The sequence below is a fragment of the Phaseolus vulgaris genome, chromosome 11 (assembly GCF_051622355.1).
Source record: "Phaseolus vulgaris cultivar YP4 chromosome 11, ASM5162235v1, whole genome shotgun sequence".
NCBI classification, from domain to species: Eukaryota; Viridiplantae; Streptophyta; class Magnoliopsida; order Fabales; family Fabaceae; genus Phaseolus; species Phaseolus vulgaris.
Genome location: NC_143508.1, coordinates 9,605,670 through 9,629,929, shown reverse-complemented (window position 1 = coordinate 9,629,929; position 24,260 = coordinate 9,605,670). Strand labels below are relative to the sequence as shown.

Below are 24,260 nucleotides of genomic sequence, written 5' to 3'. Positions count from 1 at the left end.
TGCTTTGAACTAAATGGTAACTAATCATTGTAAAACAAAATTAGGTTTTGCAAAATAAAAACAGAAAAACAGTTTAATCTCCCATTGCCTAGTCAAACGTGCAGTAACAAATAAAATTCTGTTTTGGAGGTGTAACAACAAATTGATTTTTGTTATGGAGATACAAAATATCTTTGATTTCTCTCCCTATATAAAGAGGGGTTCCATCCTCTCCAAAATGCACATCTCTCTCATTCACTCTCTTCATCTTTTCTCCTTTCTTTTTTTTCCACTTTCTCTCTCCTCACTTACTTTATTCTATTTCAAGTTTTATATTGGGTTCCATTGGGTATTACTCTTTTAAAGAGTAACTTGCTAGTTTTAATCCTCGAAAATCTCCGGAAAGTTCCTGTTGTATCCTGGGGGACTTGCGCAATACACTGCGGATAAGTCCTTACGGACAGTGATTACTCACGCCTCGGCAAACCAATTTTGTTCATTTTAAAGCCTATTTTACTACAATCATAAGGACTTATGGCTGAAAATACGAACAACAACGAAAACACTGCTCTGGGAACATCAAATGTTGTTTTCGCAACGCAAACCATTTTTGCAAAACCATTTCCGGACGTCTCTAAAATTGAAGTCTTCACCGGTCAGAACTTCTGACATTGGCAAGAACACGTGTCCACCCTATTGAACATGTACAAAGTTGCTCATGCACTTACAACTGCCAAACTCGACTCAATCACGACTGCGAAACAAGTTGACGACTGGATCCATGCGAATAAGGTATGCCGTCACACTTTACTCAGTGTGTTATCTAACGATCTATTCGATGTTTATGCTTCTTATAAGAATGCGAAAGATATTTGGGATTCTCTTATCCTCAAATATACTGCCGAAGACATCGTCAGACAAATGTTCGTAATTGCAAACTACTACCGTTGGGAGATGATCGAAGGCAAAGACATCAAAATCCAAATAAACAAATATCACAAGATGATTGAAGATATCAAAACTGAAAGCATAACCTTGCCGGATGAATTCGTGTCCGAACTCTTGATCGAAAAGCTCCCGCAATCTTGGACGGATTACAAACAACAACTGAAGCACAGACAGAAACACATGTCTCTATCAGATCTGATCACCCGCATCATCATCAAAGACACAAACAGGAAGGAGTGCGCTGCTGCAAAGGCCAAAGCTTTGTCTGCCAAAGCAAACGTGATAGAAGACAAACCAGCTCCAAAAAGGTATGAGAAAAAATTTGATCACAAAAAGAAATTTAATAACAAATTCTCTCGTCCCAGTGAAACTAACCCCACTTTCAAGAAAAAGGGCAATTGCTTTGTCTGTGGAAAGTCAGGTCATCATGCACCTCAGTGCAGACATAGGGCCAAAAACGACTATCCTCCTAAGACAAATCTAGGCGAAGGGGAAGATACTATTGTGGCAGTCGTTTCACAAGTAAACCTTGTGACAAATGTGAGCAAATGGGTGGTAGACTCTGGGGCTACCAGACACATCTGTGCAAACAGAAATGTGTTCACCTCCTGAAATGTATATCTCGGTGACTCCAGGACAACTCCTGTCCTAGGAAAAGGAAAAGTTCTTCTGAAGCTCACATCTGGTAAAATTCTAGCTTTGAATGATGTGCTACATGTGCCATCAATTAGAGTTAATTTGGTCTCTATGACATTACTAAGCAAAGTTGGGGTTAAAGTGTCATTTGAATCTGACAAGATTGTTATGACAAAGAACAATGTTTTTGTGAGAAAGGGATATTGTGATCAAGGCCTTTTTGTATTAAATATTTTTGAAATTATGAATGAATCTAAATCTTCTGCTTATATTGTTGACTCGTATGATATATGACATGCTAGATTAGGACATGTGAATTCTTCGTATGTTATAAAATTGCAACGACTATGATTAATCAACATGCATGACAAACAATGTAGTAAATGTGATGTATGTGTAGAATCTAAAATAACGAAGAAAACATGTTACTCTGTAGAACGTCAAACTGAAATTCTTGGTTTAATTCATACCGATCTTGCTGATTTAAAACAAACCATGTCTAGAGGTGGTAAAAATTATTTTGTAACCTTTATAGATGATTTTTCTAGATACACCAAAGTGTATTTAATTAAACATAAGGATGAAGCTTTTGACATGTTTTTAACTTATAAAGCGAAAGTAGAAAATCAACTGGTGAATATGTTTTATTTAATGACTATTGTGTAAAAGAAGGTATTATTCATGAAGTAACCCCACCATATTCACCTGAGTCTAATGGAGTAGCTGAAAGGAAAAATAGGACTCTTAAAGAAATGATGAATGCCATGCCTATTAGTTCTAATGCTCCTGATAATTTATGGGGTGAATCTTTGCTTACTGCATGTTTTTTGCAAAATAGGATACCACATAGGAAAACTGGTAAAACACCCGATGAGTTGTGGAAAGGTTATCAACCTAATTTGAAATACCTAAGAGTGTGAGGGTATTTAGCGAAAGTAATGTTACCTGATCCTAAGAAAAGGAAAATAGGCTCCTCTAAAACATCTGATTGTATGTTCTTAGGATATGCAGAACATAGTGTTGCTTATAGGTTTCTAGTTCTTAATAGTGATATAATTGAATGCAACATTATAGTAGAGACAAAAAACGTTGAGTTCTTTGAACACATCTTTCCGCTAAAGAGTAGTGGTACATTTGAACAACCTATAGATAGTGTTAGTGATACCTTGAGTGAGGATGTTAGAAGAAGTAAAAGACAGAGAAAGGAAACATCTTTTGGAGATCACTTTTATACTTATCTAGTTGAGAATGATCCAATAAGTTTTGTAGAAGCTACTAGTGCTCCTGATGCTAAACATTGGGATAAGGCCATTAAAATTGAGCTTGATTCAATTAAGAAAAATAATACGTGGACCTTAGTAGATCTGCCTGAAGGAGCAAAACCCATTGGTTGTAAGTGGATCTTTAAGAAGAAGTACCATCCTAATGGATCCATAGAGAAATATAAGGCAAGATTAGTAGCTAAAGGGTTTACTCAAAAACATAACATAGATTACTTTGATACTTTTGCACCTGTTACTAGGATTTCCTCTATCCGTGTATGCTAGCCTTAACATCTATCCATAAGTTAGTAATTCACCAAATGGATGTTAAAACAACTTTTCTGAATGGTGAATTAGAAGAGGAAATTTATATGACTCAATCTGAAGGTTGTGTAGTCCCAGGTCAAAAGGAAAAAGTATGCAAACTTTTAAAATCTTTGTATGGTTTGAAACAAGAACCAAAACAATGGCATGAAAAACTTGATAATGTTTTACTTTGTGAAGGTTTTTCTACCAATGATGCTGATAAATGTGTGTATTCTAGATCTGAAAATGGTGAATATGTCATTATATGTTTGTATGTGGATGACATGCTAATTTTTGGTACATGCAATGATATAGTTTTTAAAACAAAATTGTTTCTTGGATCTAAGTTTGAGATGAAAGACATGGGTGAAGCAAGTGTGATTTTAGGAGTTAAAATCACAAGGAATGGAGATAGTATATTATTATCCCAAGAAAAATACACTGAGAAACTTCTAAAGAAGTTTGGTTACTATGACTTTAAGTCAGTGAGTACCCCTTATGATGCTAACTCTAAATTAAAGAAGAACAGAGGAGAATCTATTTCTCAAACTCAGTATGCCCAGATAATTGGGAGCTTATTGCATTTAATGAGCTTTTCTAGACCAGATATTGCTTATGCAGTAGGTAGATTGAGTAGATACACTCAATGTCCTAGTCAGGATCATTGGGATGCACTTGCGAGACTCATGAAATACTTGAGAGGTACAATGGATTATGCCATTGAATATAGTGGATTTCCCGCTGTGCTAGAAGGGTACAATGATGCTAATTGGATCTCTGATTCAGATGAGACAAAATCCACTAGTGGTTATGTATTTACACTTGGGGGTGGTGCAGTTACATGGAGGTCAACCAGGCAAACTATTATTGCAAGATCAACAATGAAATCTGAGTTTGTTGCTCTTGAAATGGCTGGTAGTGAAGCTGAGTGGTTGAAAAACTTCTTAGCAAACATTCCTTTAGGAATGAAACCAACCCCATCTGTATCAATGCATTGTGATTGTCAATCGGCAATAGCTGTAGCTAAAATAAAAGTTACAATGGAAAGAATAGACATATACAATTGAGACATAATTTGGTGAAACAACTGTTAAAGAGTGGAACGATTTCTATTGACTATGTCAAGTCAGAACAGAATTTGGCAGATCCTCTGACAAAACCCCTAGGGAGAAAAATGATTTTAAAAACATCGAGGGGAATGGGACTTAAGCCACTTGTAAACAAACAAGTGATGGAAACCCAACCTTTGTGATTGGAGATCCCATGAATAAGGTTCATATGGGTAAAAAATAGTCACTTGTTAGTTCTGCTAGCACTATTCAAAATCAATTTTGTCCATTCCTATGGTGTGTGTGTGAAAGTGCTATTTACTGCATTATCGAGAGGATAAACTTTGTGGTTAAAATTCAGAGGTAAAAGAGTTTTAACGATTTACAAAGTTTTAATGATTTTCATATCCCTTATGGGTGGTGGTGTGTGATTTGCAGCATACACTTGATGAAATCACCTATATGAGTGTCAAGTGGGGCCGCTTGCATGAGATATTGGCAAGATCTCTATAGCACTCATGAATACCGGGCACGCGCATGGCCTCGTAGCGCAACACAGCGATAACAACAAGTAATGTGGGGGTGTATTGTGATTGATAAACCTCTAACACATACTAAGTGTCTTGGTTCATATAGCTTGCTATACCAACTACACTATGTGTTACGTTAATCAATCTAAGACTGGTTCATATAGCTTGCTATACCATATTTGATGCATTACATCTTAGATGTACCCAAAAATTTTTTATCTCTATGTTTTATCTTTTGCAATATGTGGGAGATTGTTAACAGAAACACAGTTTAATCTCCCATTGCCTAGTCAAGCAGTAACAAATAAAATTCTATTTTGGAGGTGTAACAGCAAATTATTTTTGTTATGGAGATACAAAATATCTTTGATTTCTCTCTCTATATAAAGAGGGGTTCCATCCTCTACAAAATGCACATCTCTCTCATTCACTTTCTTCATCTTCTTCACCCACCGTGAAACTTCTTTTCTCCTTTCTTTTTTTTTCCACTTTCTCTCTCCTCACTTACTTTATTTTATTTTAAGTTTTATATTGGGTTCCATTGGGTATTACTCTTTTAAAGAGTAACTTGCTAGTTCTGATCCTCGGAAATCTCCTGGAAGTTTCTGTTGTATCCTGGGGGACTTGCGCAATACATCGCGGATAAGTCCTTACGGACAGTGATTACTCACGCCTCGGGAAACCAATTTTGTTCGTTTTAAAGCCTATTTTACTACACTATTTACCCAACTTTAGGATCCTCAACTGAATAGAGCTAGATGTAGGCTCATGGGATACCAAAACAAGTGACTTAGTACATGCAAAAACATCAGTTGACAAAGTTTCAACTGATAAGCACTAGATTTATGCAGTTGTAGCTGTGAACATAACAATTCTAGGGGCTTTTGATTGGTATTGTTCCTATCGAAAATGAATTCGGAGGGTATCTCGACAAGGATTGATATTCCTCAGAGAATGAGCTTTCAGTTGGTCTCCAACAAAAGAGGGAGGTCCATCTGAAAAAGACTATCAGATACTCAAGTTAGTAGGAGCACAAAAATGATAATAAGTTCTTAACAATATGAGAGTTAAGAGTATGAGATAAGATAGATTGTACTTTCGGTAGAGTATGTATTGATAGATCTCTTAGGTGGCAACCTTTGGTTTGGTCGTGTGATTGTGATTTATTACTTTATAAATAGTCGCTCATTAGTAAAGGCTCATTGAGTAGGTCGTTTTATTCATAATTGTCATTAATGGCAATGAAGGCTCAGTTAGAGGATGTACATAGTCACCTGAGTTCTTTGACATTCCTGACCTTACGACGAGTAGGTACACAAGCCCCTCAGCTTGAAGGTTGAGGTGATAATCGAGCAAAGAGTGAACGAGCTATTGAGTACCTGAGTTTTTAAATATCAACCAAAACAATATGTCGGTTGAATTCCTCTGATCTATTAGGATTCTAACCTTACAGTTTGCGACAATGGCTGTTATTACCACGGGATTCTGCTTAGGGTCCCAAATGGTCGATCCTCATTGTTAAAAAGGATGTGTAGCAAGAAACGTGACGGTAAGAGGTTGATCAAGTTGACACTCCTGAGGTGTCTCTTCCTTGTCAAACTTGTGTGATTGTCGCCCGTAAAGCCACTGGCTATGGTGTTGATGTCACCCCTGTCAATGCTTACCTCGGGTATGCTTTGGTTTTTTAGCTCACGGTAGCCCAACTCCTCTCTGGGGTTCCAGCCCGATATGAGACCTTTGCTCTGCCACCGCGTCCTCCTCTCTACCCTTGCCCACGACCTCGGTGTGATCTCATGTCGTAGTTGTTGTCAGTTTGGTGTATGAAACGATTCAAGGCCCCTGATCTGACCAGTTCCTCTAGGAGGTCTTTTGCCTTGAAGCATCCTCTGTGCTATGATCGTGATTTCGGTGATAGTTGCAATGCTTAGTTGGATCCCCAAATGAATTTTTTGGGGCATGTTGGTAGTCAGACAAGCTCTAAATTACAAGCCTCCTAGAGTATTGCCTCCCTTCATGCATTGAGGGGGTGTAACTTTTAAATTTCCTTGATCTCTTCCTTTTAAAGGTTGAGAATATTGTTGGGGTTGGTGCCTTCATGGCCTTTCTCCGGACATCAACATTCTCCTCGATGTTGATGTACCTTGTCATCTTGGCTCGCAGTCGGTCCATGTCCTTTGGTGATTTAGGAGTATAAGGTATCTAATAACTTTTCGGGCGTGCATGGCCACTGTCGGATGCAGGTCTGGGATATTCAAGGTTGTTTAGGTAAACCTAGCCATGTACTGCCTCATGCCTTGTCCTTCTCCTTGTACCACATTATGTACAGACGTCGAGGTTGCTACTATTGGTTTACAATCGGCAAATCTGAACAAGAAGAGTCTGCATAGGGTGTTGAATGAATAAACTGAGTTTCAATGCAACAAGTAGTATCATTCCAGGGCTATCCCCAACCATGTAGTTGAGAACAACCCGCAGTGCACGACCATGTTCTCTGATAATAGGTTTGCTTGTGTTATATATGCTTTAACGTGGGCCTTGGAATTCGAGGTTCCACCGTACTTCTCCATGCTGGGCCATTTCCACTTTCTTGGTAACTGGGTCTTCATGATCCCTGGTGTGAAGGGGTGGAAGCCTTCTAGGTTGGCCTTCATCATTTTGTTGAGCAACGGGTTAGGCATCGCCTTAAAAGGTTGATGCTCATACCTTTGACTTTCCGTCATGTTGGGCCTGGCGTGGTGTTCAACAGGGTTCCTCTACAAGACGACCTACGCGTATAGGTGTAGGAGGATGTCCTTTCCCAACAAGTTGAGTACTTGGGGGAACCTTGTTGAGATTTGTCGTGTGTCCAGTGAAGTCCTGATCGTCTTGGGTGCGGTCCTCATCCCTTCAGGCAATCTGGTCTTTTACTGCCTATAACTCTGCCCTGTATTGCTCCTTCAGAGATGCCATGTCTTTCTCCATCTTGTTTTGTATTTACGTTTTCTGCAAGTTCTCCTTGTTCTTTCGAAGGAAAGCCTCAAGTTGTTTATTCACGTTGTTTTGTGAAGATTTCATGTTGATGACATATGCCAAGCTATTAATGGTGATCTTCGGAAAATGTTTTACTAGGACTCCACTGTAGGCAGAAAATGTTACTACCGGGAATGAACTCGGGGGGTATCTTGACATGGACTGAATATTCCTCAGGAGAGCTTTAAGTTGGTCTCCAACAAGGGGGAGGTTCACCTGAAAAAAGACTCTTTGATGCTTATGTTAGTAGGAACACAAAGATGATGATAAGTTTTTAAGAGTATGAGAGTTAAGAGTTTGAGATAAGATAAATCGTACTTCCTAGAGAGTAAGTATTTATAAATCTCTTAGATGACGACCTTTGGGTTGGCCATATGATTATCATTTATTGTTTCATAAATAGTCGTTCATCAATAAAGACTTATAGAGTAGGCAATTTTATTCATAATTGTCATTGATGGTAATGAAGACTCATACACACACCCAAACTCTTTGACATTCCTGATCTTATGGTGGATAGGTCACATGTACCATAAATGCTTTGCAAACAAAAAAGATTGAACATTTCAGCTTTGAACAATTGTTCTGGATTTTGAGAGTCAATGGAAAACATATAGAAAACAATCCAATACTCTCCTTACCAAGATATTCCCTAATAAACTAAGGTTACAACACTAATCACAAAATTATTTTCTCTTCTTTTTAAATAGGGAAAATAAAAAATTAGTTAATCATCAAATCTACATGCTCAAGGTTATAAGGTTTTGTGTATTTAAATGAGAAAGTTTAGACATAATAAAACTAGTCAAATTTACAAGATAAGTAAATTTGATTAACTTTTGGTAGGGAAGCAGGGCAGATTGTACGGGCTAGTCCGCGACTTGTTGAAAAAATTGCAAAGCGAGCTGTCCATTCCAATCCATGGTCTGCTTAGGCCCACCCTGCATAACCCGTAGTTTGCGGGAGCTAAGTGCGGGGGTGGACTGACTTGCATAACTTAAAAATCTTGAAATTTCTTTCTACACTCTCCATATGTTTTTCATCAACATCAACTCACATTCTATTACGCATGTGTCGTGAAAATAATATTGTCAGACCATCTAAAAAAAGAATTTTATTCAAAATGTTTATTTAAAAATTATTTTTTATTAATTTAAAAAAAAATTTATGCAAGCTGGCTCGCAGTCCCGTGGGCCAATCCTTATGTGGGACCAACCTGACTTGCATTTTACAGACCAAATGTGGACCGATTTATGTAGGGTGGACCAACTTGTATTGTCATCCCTAACTTTAAAAGTGTAATAAGCTAGTTAGTAATTTATTTGACTAGTTCATTTATCTCCCAAATATTTATTTTAAAAGTTTTTAATTTATAAATTACAAGCTACATAAGTTAGCTACATAAGTTAGCTTCTGGTTTATAATTTATTTAATTTTCTTCTATCTCTTATATTTTTAATAAATTTCTTTATTATCTTTAATTTCTTTTTATATTTAGTATTACCTTTTCTTTATTTTATTGAGATTATTAATTATTATATTATTTTTAGTATTTGTTGAGTTATTTTTTAATTTTTTTTATATAGCTCAAATTTGAAAAGATTTAATATTACAAATCGAACAACCAATATTATTATATAATGTTATGTCAAAATTACACAAACTAAATATTGTGAAAAGAAAATTTAAAATAACAATAGTTTTTTTTAAATATATTAAAATTTAATATTAAATTAACTCTTTATTAGATAAAATAACTTAACCAAATAAAAAAGCATATATGATTTCTTTAAAAATAATTTAAAATATTAAAAAAAACAATAAAATTTGTTTAAATTTTTTAAATTATAATTATACAATAATATATTTTTTTCCATAAAATATAAATTTTATTTATATAATAGAATTATACCATTATATGTTTTACATTTATTTACTATTTTATTAATTTATTTAATTAAGTATTTCTAATCTAATAAATTAATTTATTAATTAATTTTATCAAATATTTCTAATTAATAAAATAATATATAAGTTAGTTTTTCGAGTAACTAATGAGATCTGTATTCTATGAGGTTCCGACACTTCTCTTAAATGGCTTATCCGTGTCGGACACGTATCGGACACCAACACTCGTAGAACACGTATCAGTGAAGTGTCCAATTCAAAAAATATTTGTTGAATTTTTGATAATTATAACATAATTCTAACACAATTTTAGAAAGGATAAATACATTAATTTTTTACAAACTTAAATTTATTATATAAATTTTTATTATGATAAAAATAAGAAACAATTTTTTTTGAATTAATCATAAAAATTATTTTTTTCTAAAGAAAATAAAACATGCTTGTATTATAAATATTTATTATCAATTTATATAATTTATAATTATATAATATATATAAATTCATATTTATTATCAATTTATATAATTTATAATTATATAATATATATGTGGTATCTTTTATGTAATCTGTGTTTATGTGTAATGTAATCTGTGTCATGTGTCGTATCTTTTACATTCAAACCAACTGGAAATGATATCAGTAATATATGATGCTTCTAATAAATTGAAGAAATGTAAATTTTTTGTTTTTCTAAAATTAAAAAAAAAAATTGTAGAATTTAGAATATAAATAACTGGTAGTTAAAACTTTAGTAGTTAATTAAATATTAATTTAGAAATTATTTAATAATAATAAAAATTAATTTAGAAATAAATAAAAGAATTAGTCTTTAAAAATGTGTTTAATTTAACCACTAGTAACTAATTATTTGTTTTCTTTAAAATTGATTTTTATTTTGTAATTTTCGATATAATAAATAAAATATTTATACTGAAGTAAAAATTGTTAAAATAAAATTACATTAAAAAAATTCATGTAGATATTGAGAAAAGAGGAGTTATTAACGTGTCATATTCCTAAAAAGAAAGTTCTAAAATTATGTCTCAAAAATGGAAAATGGTCACTTTTTTAAAATTAAACCGATCTAAATTTAAAAGATAAATGGGCGAAAAACAACTCTTTCAAAAAATAAATACAAACTAAAATAAATTCTGAAGATAAAATAAAATACTAAAAAAGTATAATTTAATCTGCAATAGTTTATATATATATATATATATATATATATATATATATATATATATAAAGTTACCACACTCATACCATATTTGTATACTCATATCCTTTTCAGAACAATATGAACTATACAACTCAACTATATATACTTATAATCATAATTAGTTAATTGACGATGACATGATTCGACATGAAATAATTTTTTTCAATGTTCATCATTCATTTGTGATTATATGATTCAAATTTATACATTTATACATGTAAGTGTAAAACTGTTTCCTATAATCATTACACTCAATTTTATATATGGTCTTATTTCATTTTCGGATTTTGGGACACCTACTAATTACAAAAACACGAACGTGATTCTTACTTAATAGATAAAGTAAACATAGATACTATCTGAAATTGATAGTCATAATTGTCGTTGGTATCTGTTTCTCTTTTTGTAATGTTCCCACACGTTCCTCCTTCGTGCCTTTGTTTTTCAGCTTTTTCTACTTTTTTAAGAATTCAACCTTTCAATTCCTTAGCGCTCGGTGAGAATTAAACTTTTAGAAGATTTTCCGGTGATCAAATAACTACTTATATTGATAATGTATGATACAAAATTAGGAGTGACAAAGTGGGACAAACCCTGAGTCGACCCGCGGTAAAAAAACACAGGACGGGTTGACGTTTTCAACCCACTAACCCGCATTAGCCCGTCTCGCAAAACCCGCAGCCTGCGTGGGTCAGTAGCGGGGCGGGACGAGCTGGCCCGCTGGCCCGAAAAAAAAAAAATAATTGACTTGACAGCAATGGTCCAATGTGTGATAACTTTGAGTGAAAGAAAATTAGGTTTTCACTTTGTCCAGTGGATAAGTGACAACTTTGAGTGAAAGAAAATTAGGTTTTCACTCAAAACACAACGCAGTTATGTTGTTTGTAGTTATGTTGTTTCAAAAAACGCACACAACACACGACGCACGCTCCTTTGTAGCGTTGCTCGCTCCGCTTATGACTTCGTGTGGCTTCGCTTGCAATTGTCGCACGCTACTGTCACTCTGCTACTACACACCGCTACTGCCTCCACTCCTCCTCTACGTTCCAAAAAAAGACATGGATCGGCTCGCAAGCCCGCGGGCCAATCCGCATGTGGAGCGGGTCATGAAAACCAGCCCGCATTTTACGAGCCTAAATAGGATGCGGGGCGGGTCGGTCCACTTTGTCACCCGTATACAAAACTGATAAAAACGTATCTTACTCCTTGTAGAAGATTTATTTGTAGTGTTTGGTAATGAATTATTCAAAAAGACCAAGATTTAGCTTGTCCAGATTTATAAGAAAGTTCTCCTGATTTATAGGATTTTTTTTACTTAAAGTTTATTATTAATTATTTTTTAATATGGTGACTCATTTGACCTCGTATAAAAATATCATATCCCTAATTATATCCATCATTTATCCTTCTTCTATTTGTTTGCTTTAGGTGTTGAAAGGCAACTATGATTTTCCTTTCCATTGATCGAAATCACAAAAATAAGGATGCAATCTATATCACTATTAGGAAGAACAATAAATACACAAAGTATAGAAATTTTCCCTTATTTATTTATTTCATCTGCAAAGTGGCTTACACACGAGTTTCCTTTTTCTTGATCTTCTTCTCTCATGTCTACAACTTCATAATCCTCTTCTTCTTCTCCATGGTTGCCACCATCAGCATCATCAAAATCATCACCTTCTTCCCTATGAGGTCGCAAAAATTCTTGAGAGGGTGTCCTTATTTCCTCAAGAACAAACCTTCCATTGTCCCTATAATTGAGAAGGAAGAAAGAAAAAAAAATTCAAAGGGAATATTCTATTGCTAAGTATCTATTTACGATAGAGGAATCTGTGATTTTTGCTATCTTTTTATCCGATTATGTGGACCTGAATATGAGTGGTTACAGAACTATAGACTTGTGGACTTTCAGCACAGCGTTGTGAGATTTACCATCTCATATTTTCAACATTCTGAATATATCGTCATTAATTGAAAGAGTTTGTAAAAATATCTTAATAAAACTCACATGAGACAAAATAAGACTTTGTGTATTATAAGATTGTATTCACAGCATTATTCTATTCAGATTATTGTTAAATTTGGCATCATGTATGGTACCAAGTAGCAACCGGAACTAGTTAGCCTTCACTTCGCTATCATATATGCAGATTTCTACACCACTACCTACCACTTGTAGTAATCCGTGCTGAAAAGAACATCACAAGTTACTTCATTTTTACACTTCCTCCTTCAATAATGGTTTATTCTTCTCACTCTCACTATCAGATCTTTGAGATGTAAAATGGAATGTCAAAATATCAAATTTTGTGTTATGAGAGCAAACAAAACCTTCAAGATGCTAAATGTGTTTTTTTATTTCTTTATAAATAATAAGAGAATTATGCATGTTACTTAAAAATTAGAATAAAATACAAAGGATAAACAAAATGTAGCCTCTTCTGAAGTAACAACCATGAAAGCACAAATTAAAACAAAAAAGAAACCAAAGAAAAGGAACACTTAGCTTGGTTGGTAACAATTCACAGTTAATGAATGTTTCCAACCTTACACAATTTACTTATGTTAGAAAGAAAGGGAAAAGGAGGAATTCATGATCCCAAGTTATTCACAACTTTCAAACTAACATTTTTATACTAAAAGTAAGAAAAGTGTTAAAACCATATTACATGATGATCTCTCCATTTGTGATGCAGAAACAAGAGCATGATGCAGAAAAAAGCCTATTCATTTCTCACTCGATGCCCTGGTAAAAGCATAAACTTTTGCTTCTGTGGGTCCTACCCGTCCTATGAATTCTTCCCACTTTGAAAATGGGAGTTCCATTGTACAGTTCTAAATTGATAATCTGACATGAGTTGAAAGGGGAAGGAATAATGAGTTATGATTGTGTCTATTATATGTAAACTTTAGAGCCATGATGAATCAAAATACTCTAGTCATCACCTTTTAGGAAACCAATTTGTCAATATGTATGGTAATCAATTCCCATAGGCTGCAATCATTGCATTCTTTCTGAAGAAAAGTTGAGGTTAAATCAGCAACATTGATTTTAGGGCAATCTTCCTTCATCAAAGTTAGATGATAGACCTGAAGGAATGGATGGAAGTAGGAAATTATATGTAAAACACAAGATAAAAGTGAAAATAAATGGATGGTTGGATAAACATCATCTTGATGAATCCTTTGAAAAAATTTAGTAATATAGTACCATTTTAATGTAATATAGTAGCATTTTATCTCTTAATTATTGAAATGGTAAAACTTTTAAAATTATCAAAATAAATAAGTAGTATCAAAATGACATCATTTCATAATATAAGATTTTAGTATAATTAAATTTTAACTAAAATTGCTGTATAATTAAATTTTAACTAAAATTGTTTTAACTAAAATTGTGTGAAGGTGACATAATTTTTAATAATTTTTTAAAAAATTTACTCATTTTCATAATTAAGATAAAATTGTACTAATTAGTAAAAATTTGGAGATTAACTTATTATTATTATTATTATAGATTAGGCACCCTATACGAAATGTCTCATTTATTTTTCTTGAACCAATAATAATACAATGTTGAGATTTTTCACTAAAATTGTTATAGAGGATCTTTAACTATTGCAAAACAAAAAAATCAAATTTATATACAATTTTTTTAATAGATATAAAATGTCATTGTCTTGTCTTTATTTATATATACCAAACTATTGTGAGAAATGATTTAGGTATTAATTAGCATACCATACTACCAGTAGTACCTTAGTATCACTAAATTGATAGAACAAGAATCCAGAAGTTGGCATTTATACATTGCAACATTGACAGGTGAATGGCCTGCAATTCAGGAATAATTATGAGAAGTTGGGAACCCAAATAAACACACATAGGAAATGTTATCTTGGTATAGTGTCAGTGTGATTCTAGAATCCAACAAGTTAAACAAACCAAGGAACTAAAATTTGAACCACTTCACAAACTTGTACTTGAAACAAACTTCAATTACAATGCAAAATGTCAGAATCAAACTGCATTCCATTACAGGGATGCCTCTTTCACCGCCAGGCTTCTATTCTCTCTGATCTTGAATCTATGCGGCTCAGATTGCTGATGCCCTTTTTCTCAGCAGCCACTGTTGCATGGATCACAGGTTGCAGGCCTCTGGTTTTCTTGGACCCCTTTTTAGCACTGGAATTACTTGATTGTCCACTCTTACTCTTCCCAATGTTTCCTTTGGTTGGAAACTCACAATGTAATTCCTCCTCAAAATCCAGATTCTCAGAAGAGCCTATCAAACTGCCACATTCTCCTTCAGTTGAATAATTGTTTTGGAGAGAATCAGGGGAACATTCTAACACAGTTTTCTCAGAAACAAAGGTTTCCCCAGATCCTTCACTTTCAGTGGAAACATCATCTTGTTGACAGGACTCCAAAAGACTGTGATCCCCATTCTCATCAGAAGGCTCTAGACAAAACCCAGGAGACGATTCTACCACACAATCCTTTCTTTCTCGTAGTGTCCTTAACACAAGTGTTTTCAGGAAGTTCATAACTTGAACTGCATACATCAATGCAATCAAAGGGTCTGCCATCTGCAACCAAAAAGATTAAATTATGTGACTGAAACCTACCATAATAAGATACATCAACTATATCATACTGGCCTCTTTATCACTCTGGCCAAAAAGGACACTATCAGAACTTCATTGAGGTAAAAGTATTGTGACAAATCACAATGACCCTGCAATGTGCCAGACACAAAAGGCCTGTTTGGAAAACTTTTGCATAAACACTTTTAGAAAAGAAAAATGAAATCAACTTCTCCATAAACTAAAATTAGCTAATGAACAAGTTAAATATCAAATTTTGGACAAGCTAATAGGAAATAGCTTCTACAAATTTTAGTTCCTGCATAAATTAATTTTAGCTGATTTTATCTTTCTTTCTTATTTTTCTCTTCTAGAAATACTTTTTCAAAAGTTTCCCTAAACATATCCAAAGAACTAAAGCTTTTAAAACTTCACCCATTTACATGACTACAACAAACAGATAGCAGAAGAAATACTTTACTTTGAGAATAAAACTTGATTTGGATCTCCAGGATGTCTACATGTAATGTAGTAGTAAATTAGAGAATAAAAATTATCTGGAACTCACATGAGTCATGTTTGGGGCAAAAACCATGGCGATGTTGCGTGCATTCATCTTATTAAGGCGTTCCTCTTGGACAACATCAGCCATCAGATTGATAGCCCAGTCCAAGAGGGAAGCTTCGGTTTGAGGTAGCTGCCTCACTAGTTCAGCACAATCATCTTCAGTCTGGCATTGCATTACATGCTCTGGTGACAAAGAATCCAGAACACCAGTAGGAAGCTCCCTAAACCAAGCCTTGAAAAGCACAAGAATGTCAAAATCAAATGATCAATTGGACATGGACACACCTCTCCTCACACCAAAAAAAAAGAGATAGTAAGCACTAAGCAGCAATAATCAGGGTATTTCTAAACATGTACCATGTTTCTTTTTGATATTATACCTTAATTAGTCCAGCTAAACAATGTATATCAACATCTTCTGGGACCAATCCCCTGTTTAATTGATTCCTAACATTCTCCTCTTGAGTATTGTCTGCATTAATTCTGAAAATTCCCTCTGCCTGCATATGGGTAAATTCAATTGTTTAACCGAGAAGGAGCATACATATAGTCATTTTGTAAACTGAAGTAACGATCAAGTTTGTATAGAGAGGTGGATTACAAAGCAGGACTCTCATTTTTCATTTTGGCGTATTCTAAATTGTGCTCAGTTTTTTAATTCAGTGTTATGAAAAATTGTGAAAGGCAGAAGCAAAGCTGAGAAAGATCTAGGTGATGAACCTGCAACCCTCCGAGAGCATACAAGTGCCTTTGCATTAGTAAAAGTATGGTTGGAACACTGTTCCCTCTGGTGTCATATGATAACTGCATGGATTCTGTTGAAACTCCAAAAACAGTTGCACTGCACGAAAATGAAAGCAAATACACCAAAAACCAACAACATATTAGTTATTTCCATCATAAATCATGATAGAGACAAGTAACATATTTATTCAAACAAATATCATACAAATTTTCTAAAGCAAACTTTTTACACATTGTGTCATATAATATATCACGTGCAAGTAACAGGCAGAAATAATCCATAATAAAACACGCAATCCACAACTTAAATCCTTTAAAAGTGATTCAAAAACATTATTGAATAGTGTTGTAGACCCCTCTTTGAAGGATTCATATATGGAGAACTTTCCAATAGAGGATGAACCTCATCATCATAACCACAAATCACTGGATCATAGCCCAAAAATCTTTCAGAGGCAGCGATTCTTAGAGTTCCAACACCACCCCAAGTAAGAAACACCAAAATAACTGAATCAGGAACAGTAGAAATAGGCCAAAAGAGACCTATTAAGGTATTTTTCTCTAATTTTAACATTCAACTCACTTTCCGTAAACATTGCTTAACTGTCAGAATCATATCTCTCTAAATTTAACAATTTACTCCTATTCTATAATGATTGACTTAAGAATCATATATCTCCAATTTTAACAATTCACTCACATTCTACAGTCATTGACTTGAGTATCAGAATCCTTGCAGAAGAGTTAGGCTCATGTGTATAACAAGAGCTTATTACCATAAATATATGTCACTTCTGAAATAATTTCACTAAAATGGTTTCACTTTTTCCATAAAAGCATTACTTTTTGAAAGACAGATATCAGAAAAAATAATTTTTTTATGAGCCTAAATCTGCTGAAATTGGGGGAGGGAGAGAGTATATGATAAGCAACATGTAACATTATGACATAAGATAAATTAAAAAAGGAACAGCGTGGCCAGCACGTACCTAGCACTGGGAGACCTTGTGGAGACTTCTGGTTCGAACTCACGTGGCAAGCCCAAGAAGCCATTGAACCTGTCGAAGGTGACATGCGCAACGTGGCGCACGTTAGTGGGCCAGCCAATCTCCATGGCGCAGAGTTCACCTCTCCCCTCACTCTTGCAAGCAATCAAAGATTTCCTCAAAAGGGTCACAAGAATGGCCAGCAGCGACAGCTCCTGTTGCGTCCTGTCTGTGACCCCGCGCGCGTCACAGTCGGTGACCGTAGCAAACCCCTCCGCCACCGCAGATGAGGGTGGCGCCGGTTCTTGCTCGGCGGAGACAATCAGAATGCCGTCAGAGGAAGAAGCGGTTGGCGACGAAGAAGAAGAGAAATGAAGCACCTCGGTCATGGCTCGCACTTGAAAGGAAAAAAAGGAAAAAAAAAAAAACTCTTTTTTCTTGGAAGATAAAAAATGGAAGAGAAGAGAGTGGCCCTTAACCAAAATTAAAGAAAATGTTTGGTTTTGATAGCCAAGTTGTTGTCTTTTTGGAGTTGGATCCAAGAAAAAGTGTCCCCAACAATGTGGAACGTGAGTATCATTAACTGGGATTTTTTTAATGTTGTTTATGTTGAAGTGTGTGTGTGTTTTTGAAGAAGTGGAAGAAAGATGATGATGGTGTGAGAAAAGTGGTGGGAAAAAGAATTGAAGAGGGTGAAATTTTACAGCACAACAGTAGTTAAGAGCAATAATAGTGTTTGGTGGAGAGAAGGTGAGTGAGTTGTGTCATTTATCCAACTTCCATTTCACAAGAATCCAAAGCTCCAGCCACACTTGTAAAATCTGGTCTGCAATTTCCTCTCCATTGTCAACACCAGAGAACTCACTTCTTCATCAATCACTTCATTCAGTGAAGAGAGTAGTTAAGAGTTATTATGCATTTATTTCTATTAAATTATTAGCAGTAAATTAAATTCTGAAAGGATATGTTTTAAGATAAAACTATTTATCCTATTAATCAAGTGTTTCTTTTCTTAGTCCATGGCAGATTCAGTCTTGTCAACATTCTTTCTTATATTTTATTTATACTTCATGTGTTAGATAAATGTAACTTCTAATAAATGAATTAATATATATGTAACTTCTAGTATATTTATCCTACTAATTAACATTGTTAATAAATTATTCATAAAGAGAAGATCAGAGTCAGTTGAGTGTAATTCACATGGTATTTTATGAGTCAGTTTCCTTTACCTTACTAGCTTCCTTAACCTTACTGCTATGTTTGTTTTTCATGAAAGATTTTTGTGAGTGAAGAATATAGAAAAATACACAAAATTCAATGAATAAAAAATTATTTAAAATCTGAAAATAAGGCAAAATACTTTTAACGTTTTTCCTTCATATAATGCAAAGATTTTCTTGCAAAGCTATGTATAATAAAATATATATTTATAATTGTATGAATATATATTTTATTATATATATGTTTATATTTTTATATTATTAATTATTAATATTTATATTATAATAAAATAAATATAATTAATTGCATTTATTTAATATAAAAAAAATATTATTATTATTAAAATAATTAAAATTATAAGTAAATATAAAATAATAATTATAATAAACAAGAAATTTATGAAATAAAAAATATTATAAATAATTAAAATAATTATAAAGAATAAATAAAATTAAATAATAGTAATAATAATAAAATTAAAATTATTAATTATTTTTTATTTTTTATTTTTTATTTAGTTAAAATTAATTTATAATAATATAAATAAATTATTATATATATATTATTTTATAATTTTTAAAATTTATTATATCTATCAAGTTAAAATATATATTATATTAAATATATATTTTATAATTATTAAAAATTTACTTAATACCTTTTAAAAGTTAAAATTATCCTTAATTTTATTTGTATAAACATATATAATAATATTATTAATAAAATAAATAATAAATAATAAAAATAAAAAATAAAAATAAATATAGTTATTTATATAATAATATTATTCTTAAATATAAAAAATATATATAAATTATATTTTCCTTTTTTATTATTTATATATTTTTAAAGTTAAGGGTAAATTTGTAAATTTATATTTTACACCTTTAAAAAAAAAAAATTCTACATAATCATCACATCAGTCATAAAATTCAATAAACTTTTTTCACAAATCTAATCTAACATATCTAAATCCAAATAACTTCACTTTTCTTTCAAATCACTCTAAAACTACTTTTTCAAATTTTTTCCTCAATCGAAACACACCTTCCACTCTTTCATTGACTCACACATTTCAATTGATGACCTCAAATGGGATGGGAGTTCACATGCTTTCATCCAGAGACATAATGTCATCCACAATCACAATTTATATATAATTTTTAAATTAAAATTTTTAATAATAAAAATTTGTGTAATTTATTTCAAATGTTACGGTATAACTAATTATATACATTTTTTTTAATTAACTATAAAATAAAATTTTCATATTATCATAAGTATTTATGTAAAAGTTTGTTAAAATGGAACATATACAACAATTTATATTTTAGTATATTTTAAAAGTATATATTATGTCGATTTTATTTTATATAGTTAAAATATTTAATTTTATTTTATATTAATATAATACTTTGTGTATATATAACCTGAAATAAATTTTCCACAATACATTTTTAAAACAGCTTAATTTAGTTGAAAGATATCTATATATTTGATGTTGCATTATTTAAATTATCTCTCTCCATTCTTTATATGGATATCATTAATGAATAAATTTAAATTTGTATAAGTAAAAGAAATCCTCAAATTGTTTTGGTAAAATCTTCAAATAGATAACTAGTTAAATAAGAAGATAATATATTAAAAGTAATTAATTATTTGCCTAAAACTAGTTGTAGACGTTAATTTTGTAGAAAAGGAAATAAATTAATATATTTATTTAATTTCGTAAGTCAAAATAAATTGATCATCATAAAATAATCTATTTATATATAAAAAAAAATAAAATAAAATCATCGTGGCTAAAAATCACCATTTTGTTAGTTAGGCATGCAATATCACGTTCAAATTGGTAGGTTTTGTATTTTAACCATTTTTAATCATCGTTGTATTAAAAATAAATAATGTATATAATTTAATATACTTAGATTCTTTCAATGCGTGAAGATACTCATTTGGATAGTAATTAATTCGAAACAGGTCAAAATGAGCTCATTTAAAGATAATTAATTTCCATCCACCTAGACTAAAAGACATTTGGAATAATTTTCTTATTTATATATTAAAAAAATCAACTACAATACTTAAACATCGTTTTTTTTTCTAAAATAAATAAAATTTAAACATAATTTTCTCATTAAAAAAACTTAAATTTAAGTTTATCATCAATAGTAAAATTACTTGCAATTTTTCGTATTTAAATCTTGTAACTCTACTTTAATCAGAACAACACATCTCTCACAACACTTACAATCACATCTCACTAATATAGTTAAGCTATTACAAGATTTTTGAAACTGAAAGATTTTGCTCCTAATATTTGAGATTCTAGTATTTATTTTATTTGCCTTGTTACATAGTGTATCCATTAGATCCATGCAAAATTCACTTAAATCATTAAACAAATAAAAGATTGTATATTATTTATCCACAAGACTCTTCTATCTATTTTGAAAATTATTTTTTGTTATGTCACTCAAATCATATGATTTTAAGGCTTCAATAATGTTTGTATATTTTTTTATTGTCCAACTGCCATCTACCTGATTACACAGAGTCAATCTTATTCTTTTTGTGAACTCAACCCCTGTTAGGATATACTAATATATTTTTTTACTTATTCATTCTCACTCCAGGCAAGCTAACTCGAAAGCAAACTCGTTTTTGGGGTAAACTTGGTAAACCCGTGGTGAACTCGATTGAACTCACGAGTCTGTCTCCAAGCTGTCGAGACCAAAAGGTTTTTTGTTTAAATCCAAAACGATGTCGTTTAAAATGAAAAATAAAATAAACTGACCGCTTTCACTGACGCTAGGGTTCGCGCGTTTGAGGTTCATTTTTGTTGTTCGTATTGGTTGCCTTTGTAGTGGACACTCACTCGCCTTTTCTCTGATCATGCAGTGGTCATGTTTATGATCGTGTTCTTCTAAGTTGCTATTTGCGGTGGTCACATTCGTGGATGCGCTTGTCATCACGTGCGGTGGTGACGTTGGTCTTAGTTGCGATCTGCATTGGTGTCGTTCATCTGAGTTGCAATTTGCAATGGTGATCTAATATTAGGCTAAATAAAACGTGGTGTCGTGTCGCTGGTGCTTTGTTTTGTTTGTTGCTTTGCTACAAGGTTTTCTTTTTAAGTGGGAGAAGCATTTGCAATTTTTTCTGTTTAGGAGAAAATGTGGTGCAGAGAAAAAACTTTAAAAAAAATAATTGGGGTGCATTTGCAAATTGGAGAAATTTATAATTGGGATTTTTTTTTAATTTGGCATATTGGAACAATACATATATGCAGATTGTGAACAATTTTTTCAATTGATTTTTGTTTCCAATTTAAAAATATTTCATTTTTTAAATTCATGGTCTTTTAAGGAATGTCTGGAGTGGATCAAATTCAACTGAGGGCAATCTAAGTGCATCTTTATCTATTAAAAGTAAAAGTGGAAATGCTTCAAGAAATAAATTAGATATTGGATGGAAGCATGACATAGATGTTAATGGGAATGGGGAAAATGTGACATGTAACTACTGTTCAAAGATTATGAGTGGAGGAATATTCAGATTGAAGCATCATCTTGTTGAAACTAAGGAGGATTTTGAACCTTGTGCTTATGTTTCAGAAGAAATAAAAAATTTGATGATAAAAATTAAAAACTAAACAAGCTTCATTGAAGAAAAGAAAGTTAAATATAATTGATGAAGATCATAAAGAAAGTGAAGGGAAAAGAAAGAGTCAGTAGCAGTAGGGGGAGTTCAAGCTACCATAAATCCAATAATGAGAAAAAAGTTATAAAGAAGAAGTTGATGTTCAAGTTACTAAATTTTTTACACAAGTGTCATTCCATTCAATGTAATTAAAAATCCAGCTTTTGCAAAGATGTGGAAATGATTGGAAAATATGGAGTTGGCTATAAACCCCCATCTTATCATGATATTAGAGAGAAGCTCTTGAAGCAAGCAATGGAGAAAACTAATTTAATACTTCAAGAATACTAGGATGAGTGAAAGAGAGCAGGTTGCACAATTATGTCTGATAGGTGGACAAATAAAAAAGGCTTTCTATTTGTAACTTCTTGGTGAATAGTCCTAAAGGGACTGTTTTTATTTATTCATTGGACAACCTCATACATATACAAACATTATATAAAGTATTAAAGAATATGGATGACGTTGTTGAATTGGTTGGAGAAGAAAATGTAGTGCAAGTGGTGACTGATAATGTTGCAAATTTCAAGGCAATTGTAGAGTTGTTGATGGAAAAAAAGGGCATTTGTATTGGACCCCATGTTCTCCACATTGCATTGATTTGATTTTTTGAATATTTTAAAAATAACTTGAAGGTCCATTAAATTACTATGAAGAAAGAAAGAAAGAAAGATCACCACTTACATTTATGGTAGATCAATGTTAATTAGCATTTTGAAGAAGTTCACAAAAGGAAGAGACTTGATAAGGCTGGGTGTGACTAGATTTGCCATGACTTATTTGACTTTAGCTTGTTTTCATGAATTGAAAGCATCATTATTGACCATGTTCATTTATGAAGAATACAAAACAAGCAAGTTTGGAACTTCGCAAGAGGGGAGAAAAGTTGAAAATGTGATATTAGATAGTCAGATTTGGAAGAATGACTCCACGTGCCTCAAAGTTCCCACCCCTCTTATCATGTTCCTAAGATTGTTGGACTCGTATATGAAGCCTATAATGGGTTTCATATATGAAGAGATGGATTGTGCAAAAGAGAATATTAAATGCAACTTTAATCATCTTAAGAAAAGGTAAAAATTTTATAGCTTCTCTCTTTCAAAATTTAATTATTTATTTGTGAAATTATTTTCAATATATGATAATTGGTATTTAATGTAGCTACGAAGATGTTTGGAAAGTAATTGATGTAAGATAGGGTAATCAACTTCATAGGCCTTTGCATGCAACTGCATATTATCTCAATCCCCACTTCCATTATGAACCTAAGTTTAAAGTTGATGATTCTGAGGTGAAAGATGGGTTGTATACATTGGTTAAAGATGTTGCAGAAAGAAAAAAAAAATGCAACTTCTTGAGTTTCATTATGCTAGAAGACATTTTTACAAAGGATGATGCAAAGGAATGTAGAAAAGCACTACTTCCTGAAGAATGGTTGAAGATGTATGGGGATGGAACAACAAAGTTGAAGAGGTTTGATACCTGATGACTTTTTATGCCAAGTGCACCGCGTTGTCAGAAGTAATAATTTGTCCCTAAAACGGATATCGAACCCACAAGGAACAATTGAAATCAAGTACAATATTCACTAAATATAAA

The 24,260-nt window shown here is 32.5% G+C and overlaps 1 protein-coding gene and 1 pseudogene across 1 annotated transcript; one reads left to right on the top strand and one right to left on the bottom strand.

Annotated features, from left to right (window-relative positions):
• The first annotated feature begins 3,718 nt into the window (after window positions 1–3,718).
• Window positions 3,719–4,198, top strand: LOC150023047 (secreted RxLR effector protein 161 pseudogene; annotated as a pseudogene).
• A 10,431-nt stretch (window positions 4,199–14,629) lies between these two features.
• LOC137829749 (Rho GTPase activating protein with PAK-box/P21-Rho-binding domain-containing protein) lies at window positions 14,630–18,620 on the bottom strand. Its single transcript, XM_068636643.2, has 5 exons — window positions 17,739–18,620; window positions 16,726–16,846; window positions 16,386–16,505; window positions 16,007–16,237; window positions 14,630–15,441 (listed from the first exon to the last, which is right to left on the bottom strand). Exons 1-5 carry the CDS (start codon window positions 18,122–18,124, stop codon window positions 14,905–14,907), a joined length of 1,395 nt encoding a protein of 464 aa, XP_068492744.1. The 5' UTR covers window positions 18,125–18,620; the 3' UTR covers window positions 14,630–14,904.
• Between the last annotated feature and the right edge of the window lie 5,640 nt (window positions 18,621–24,260).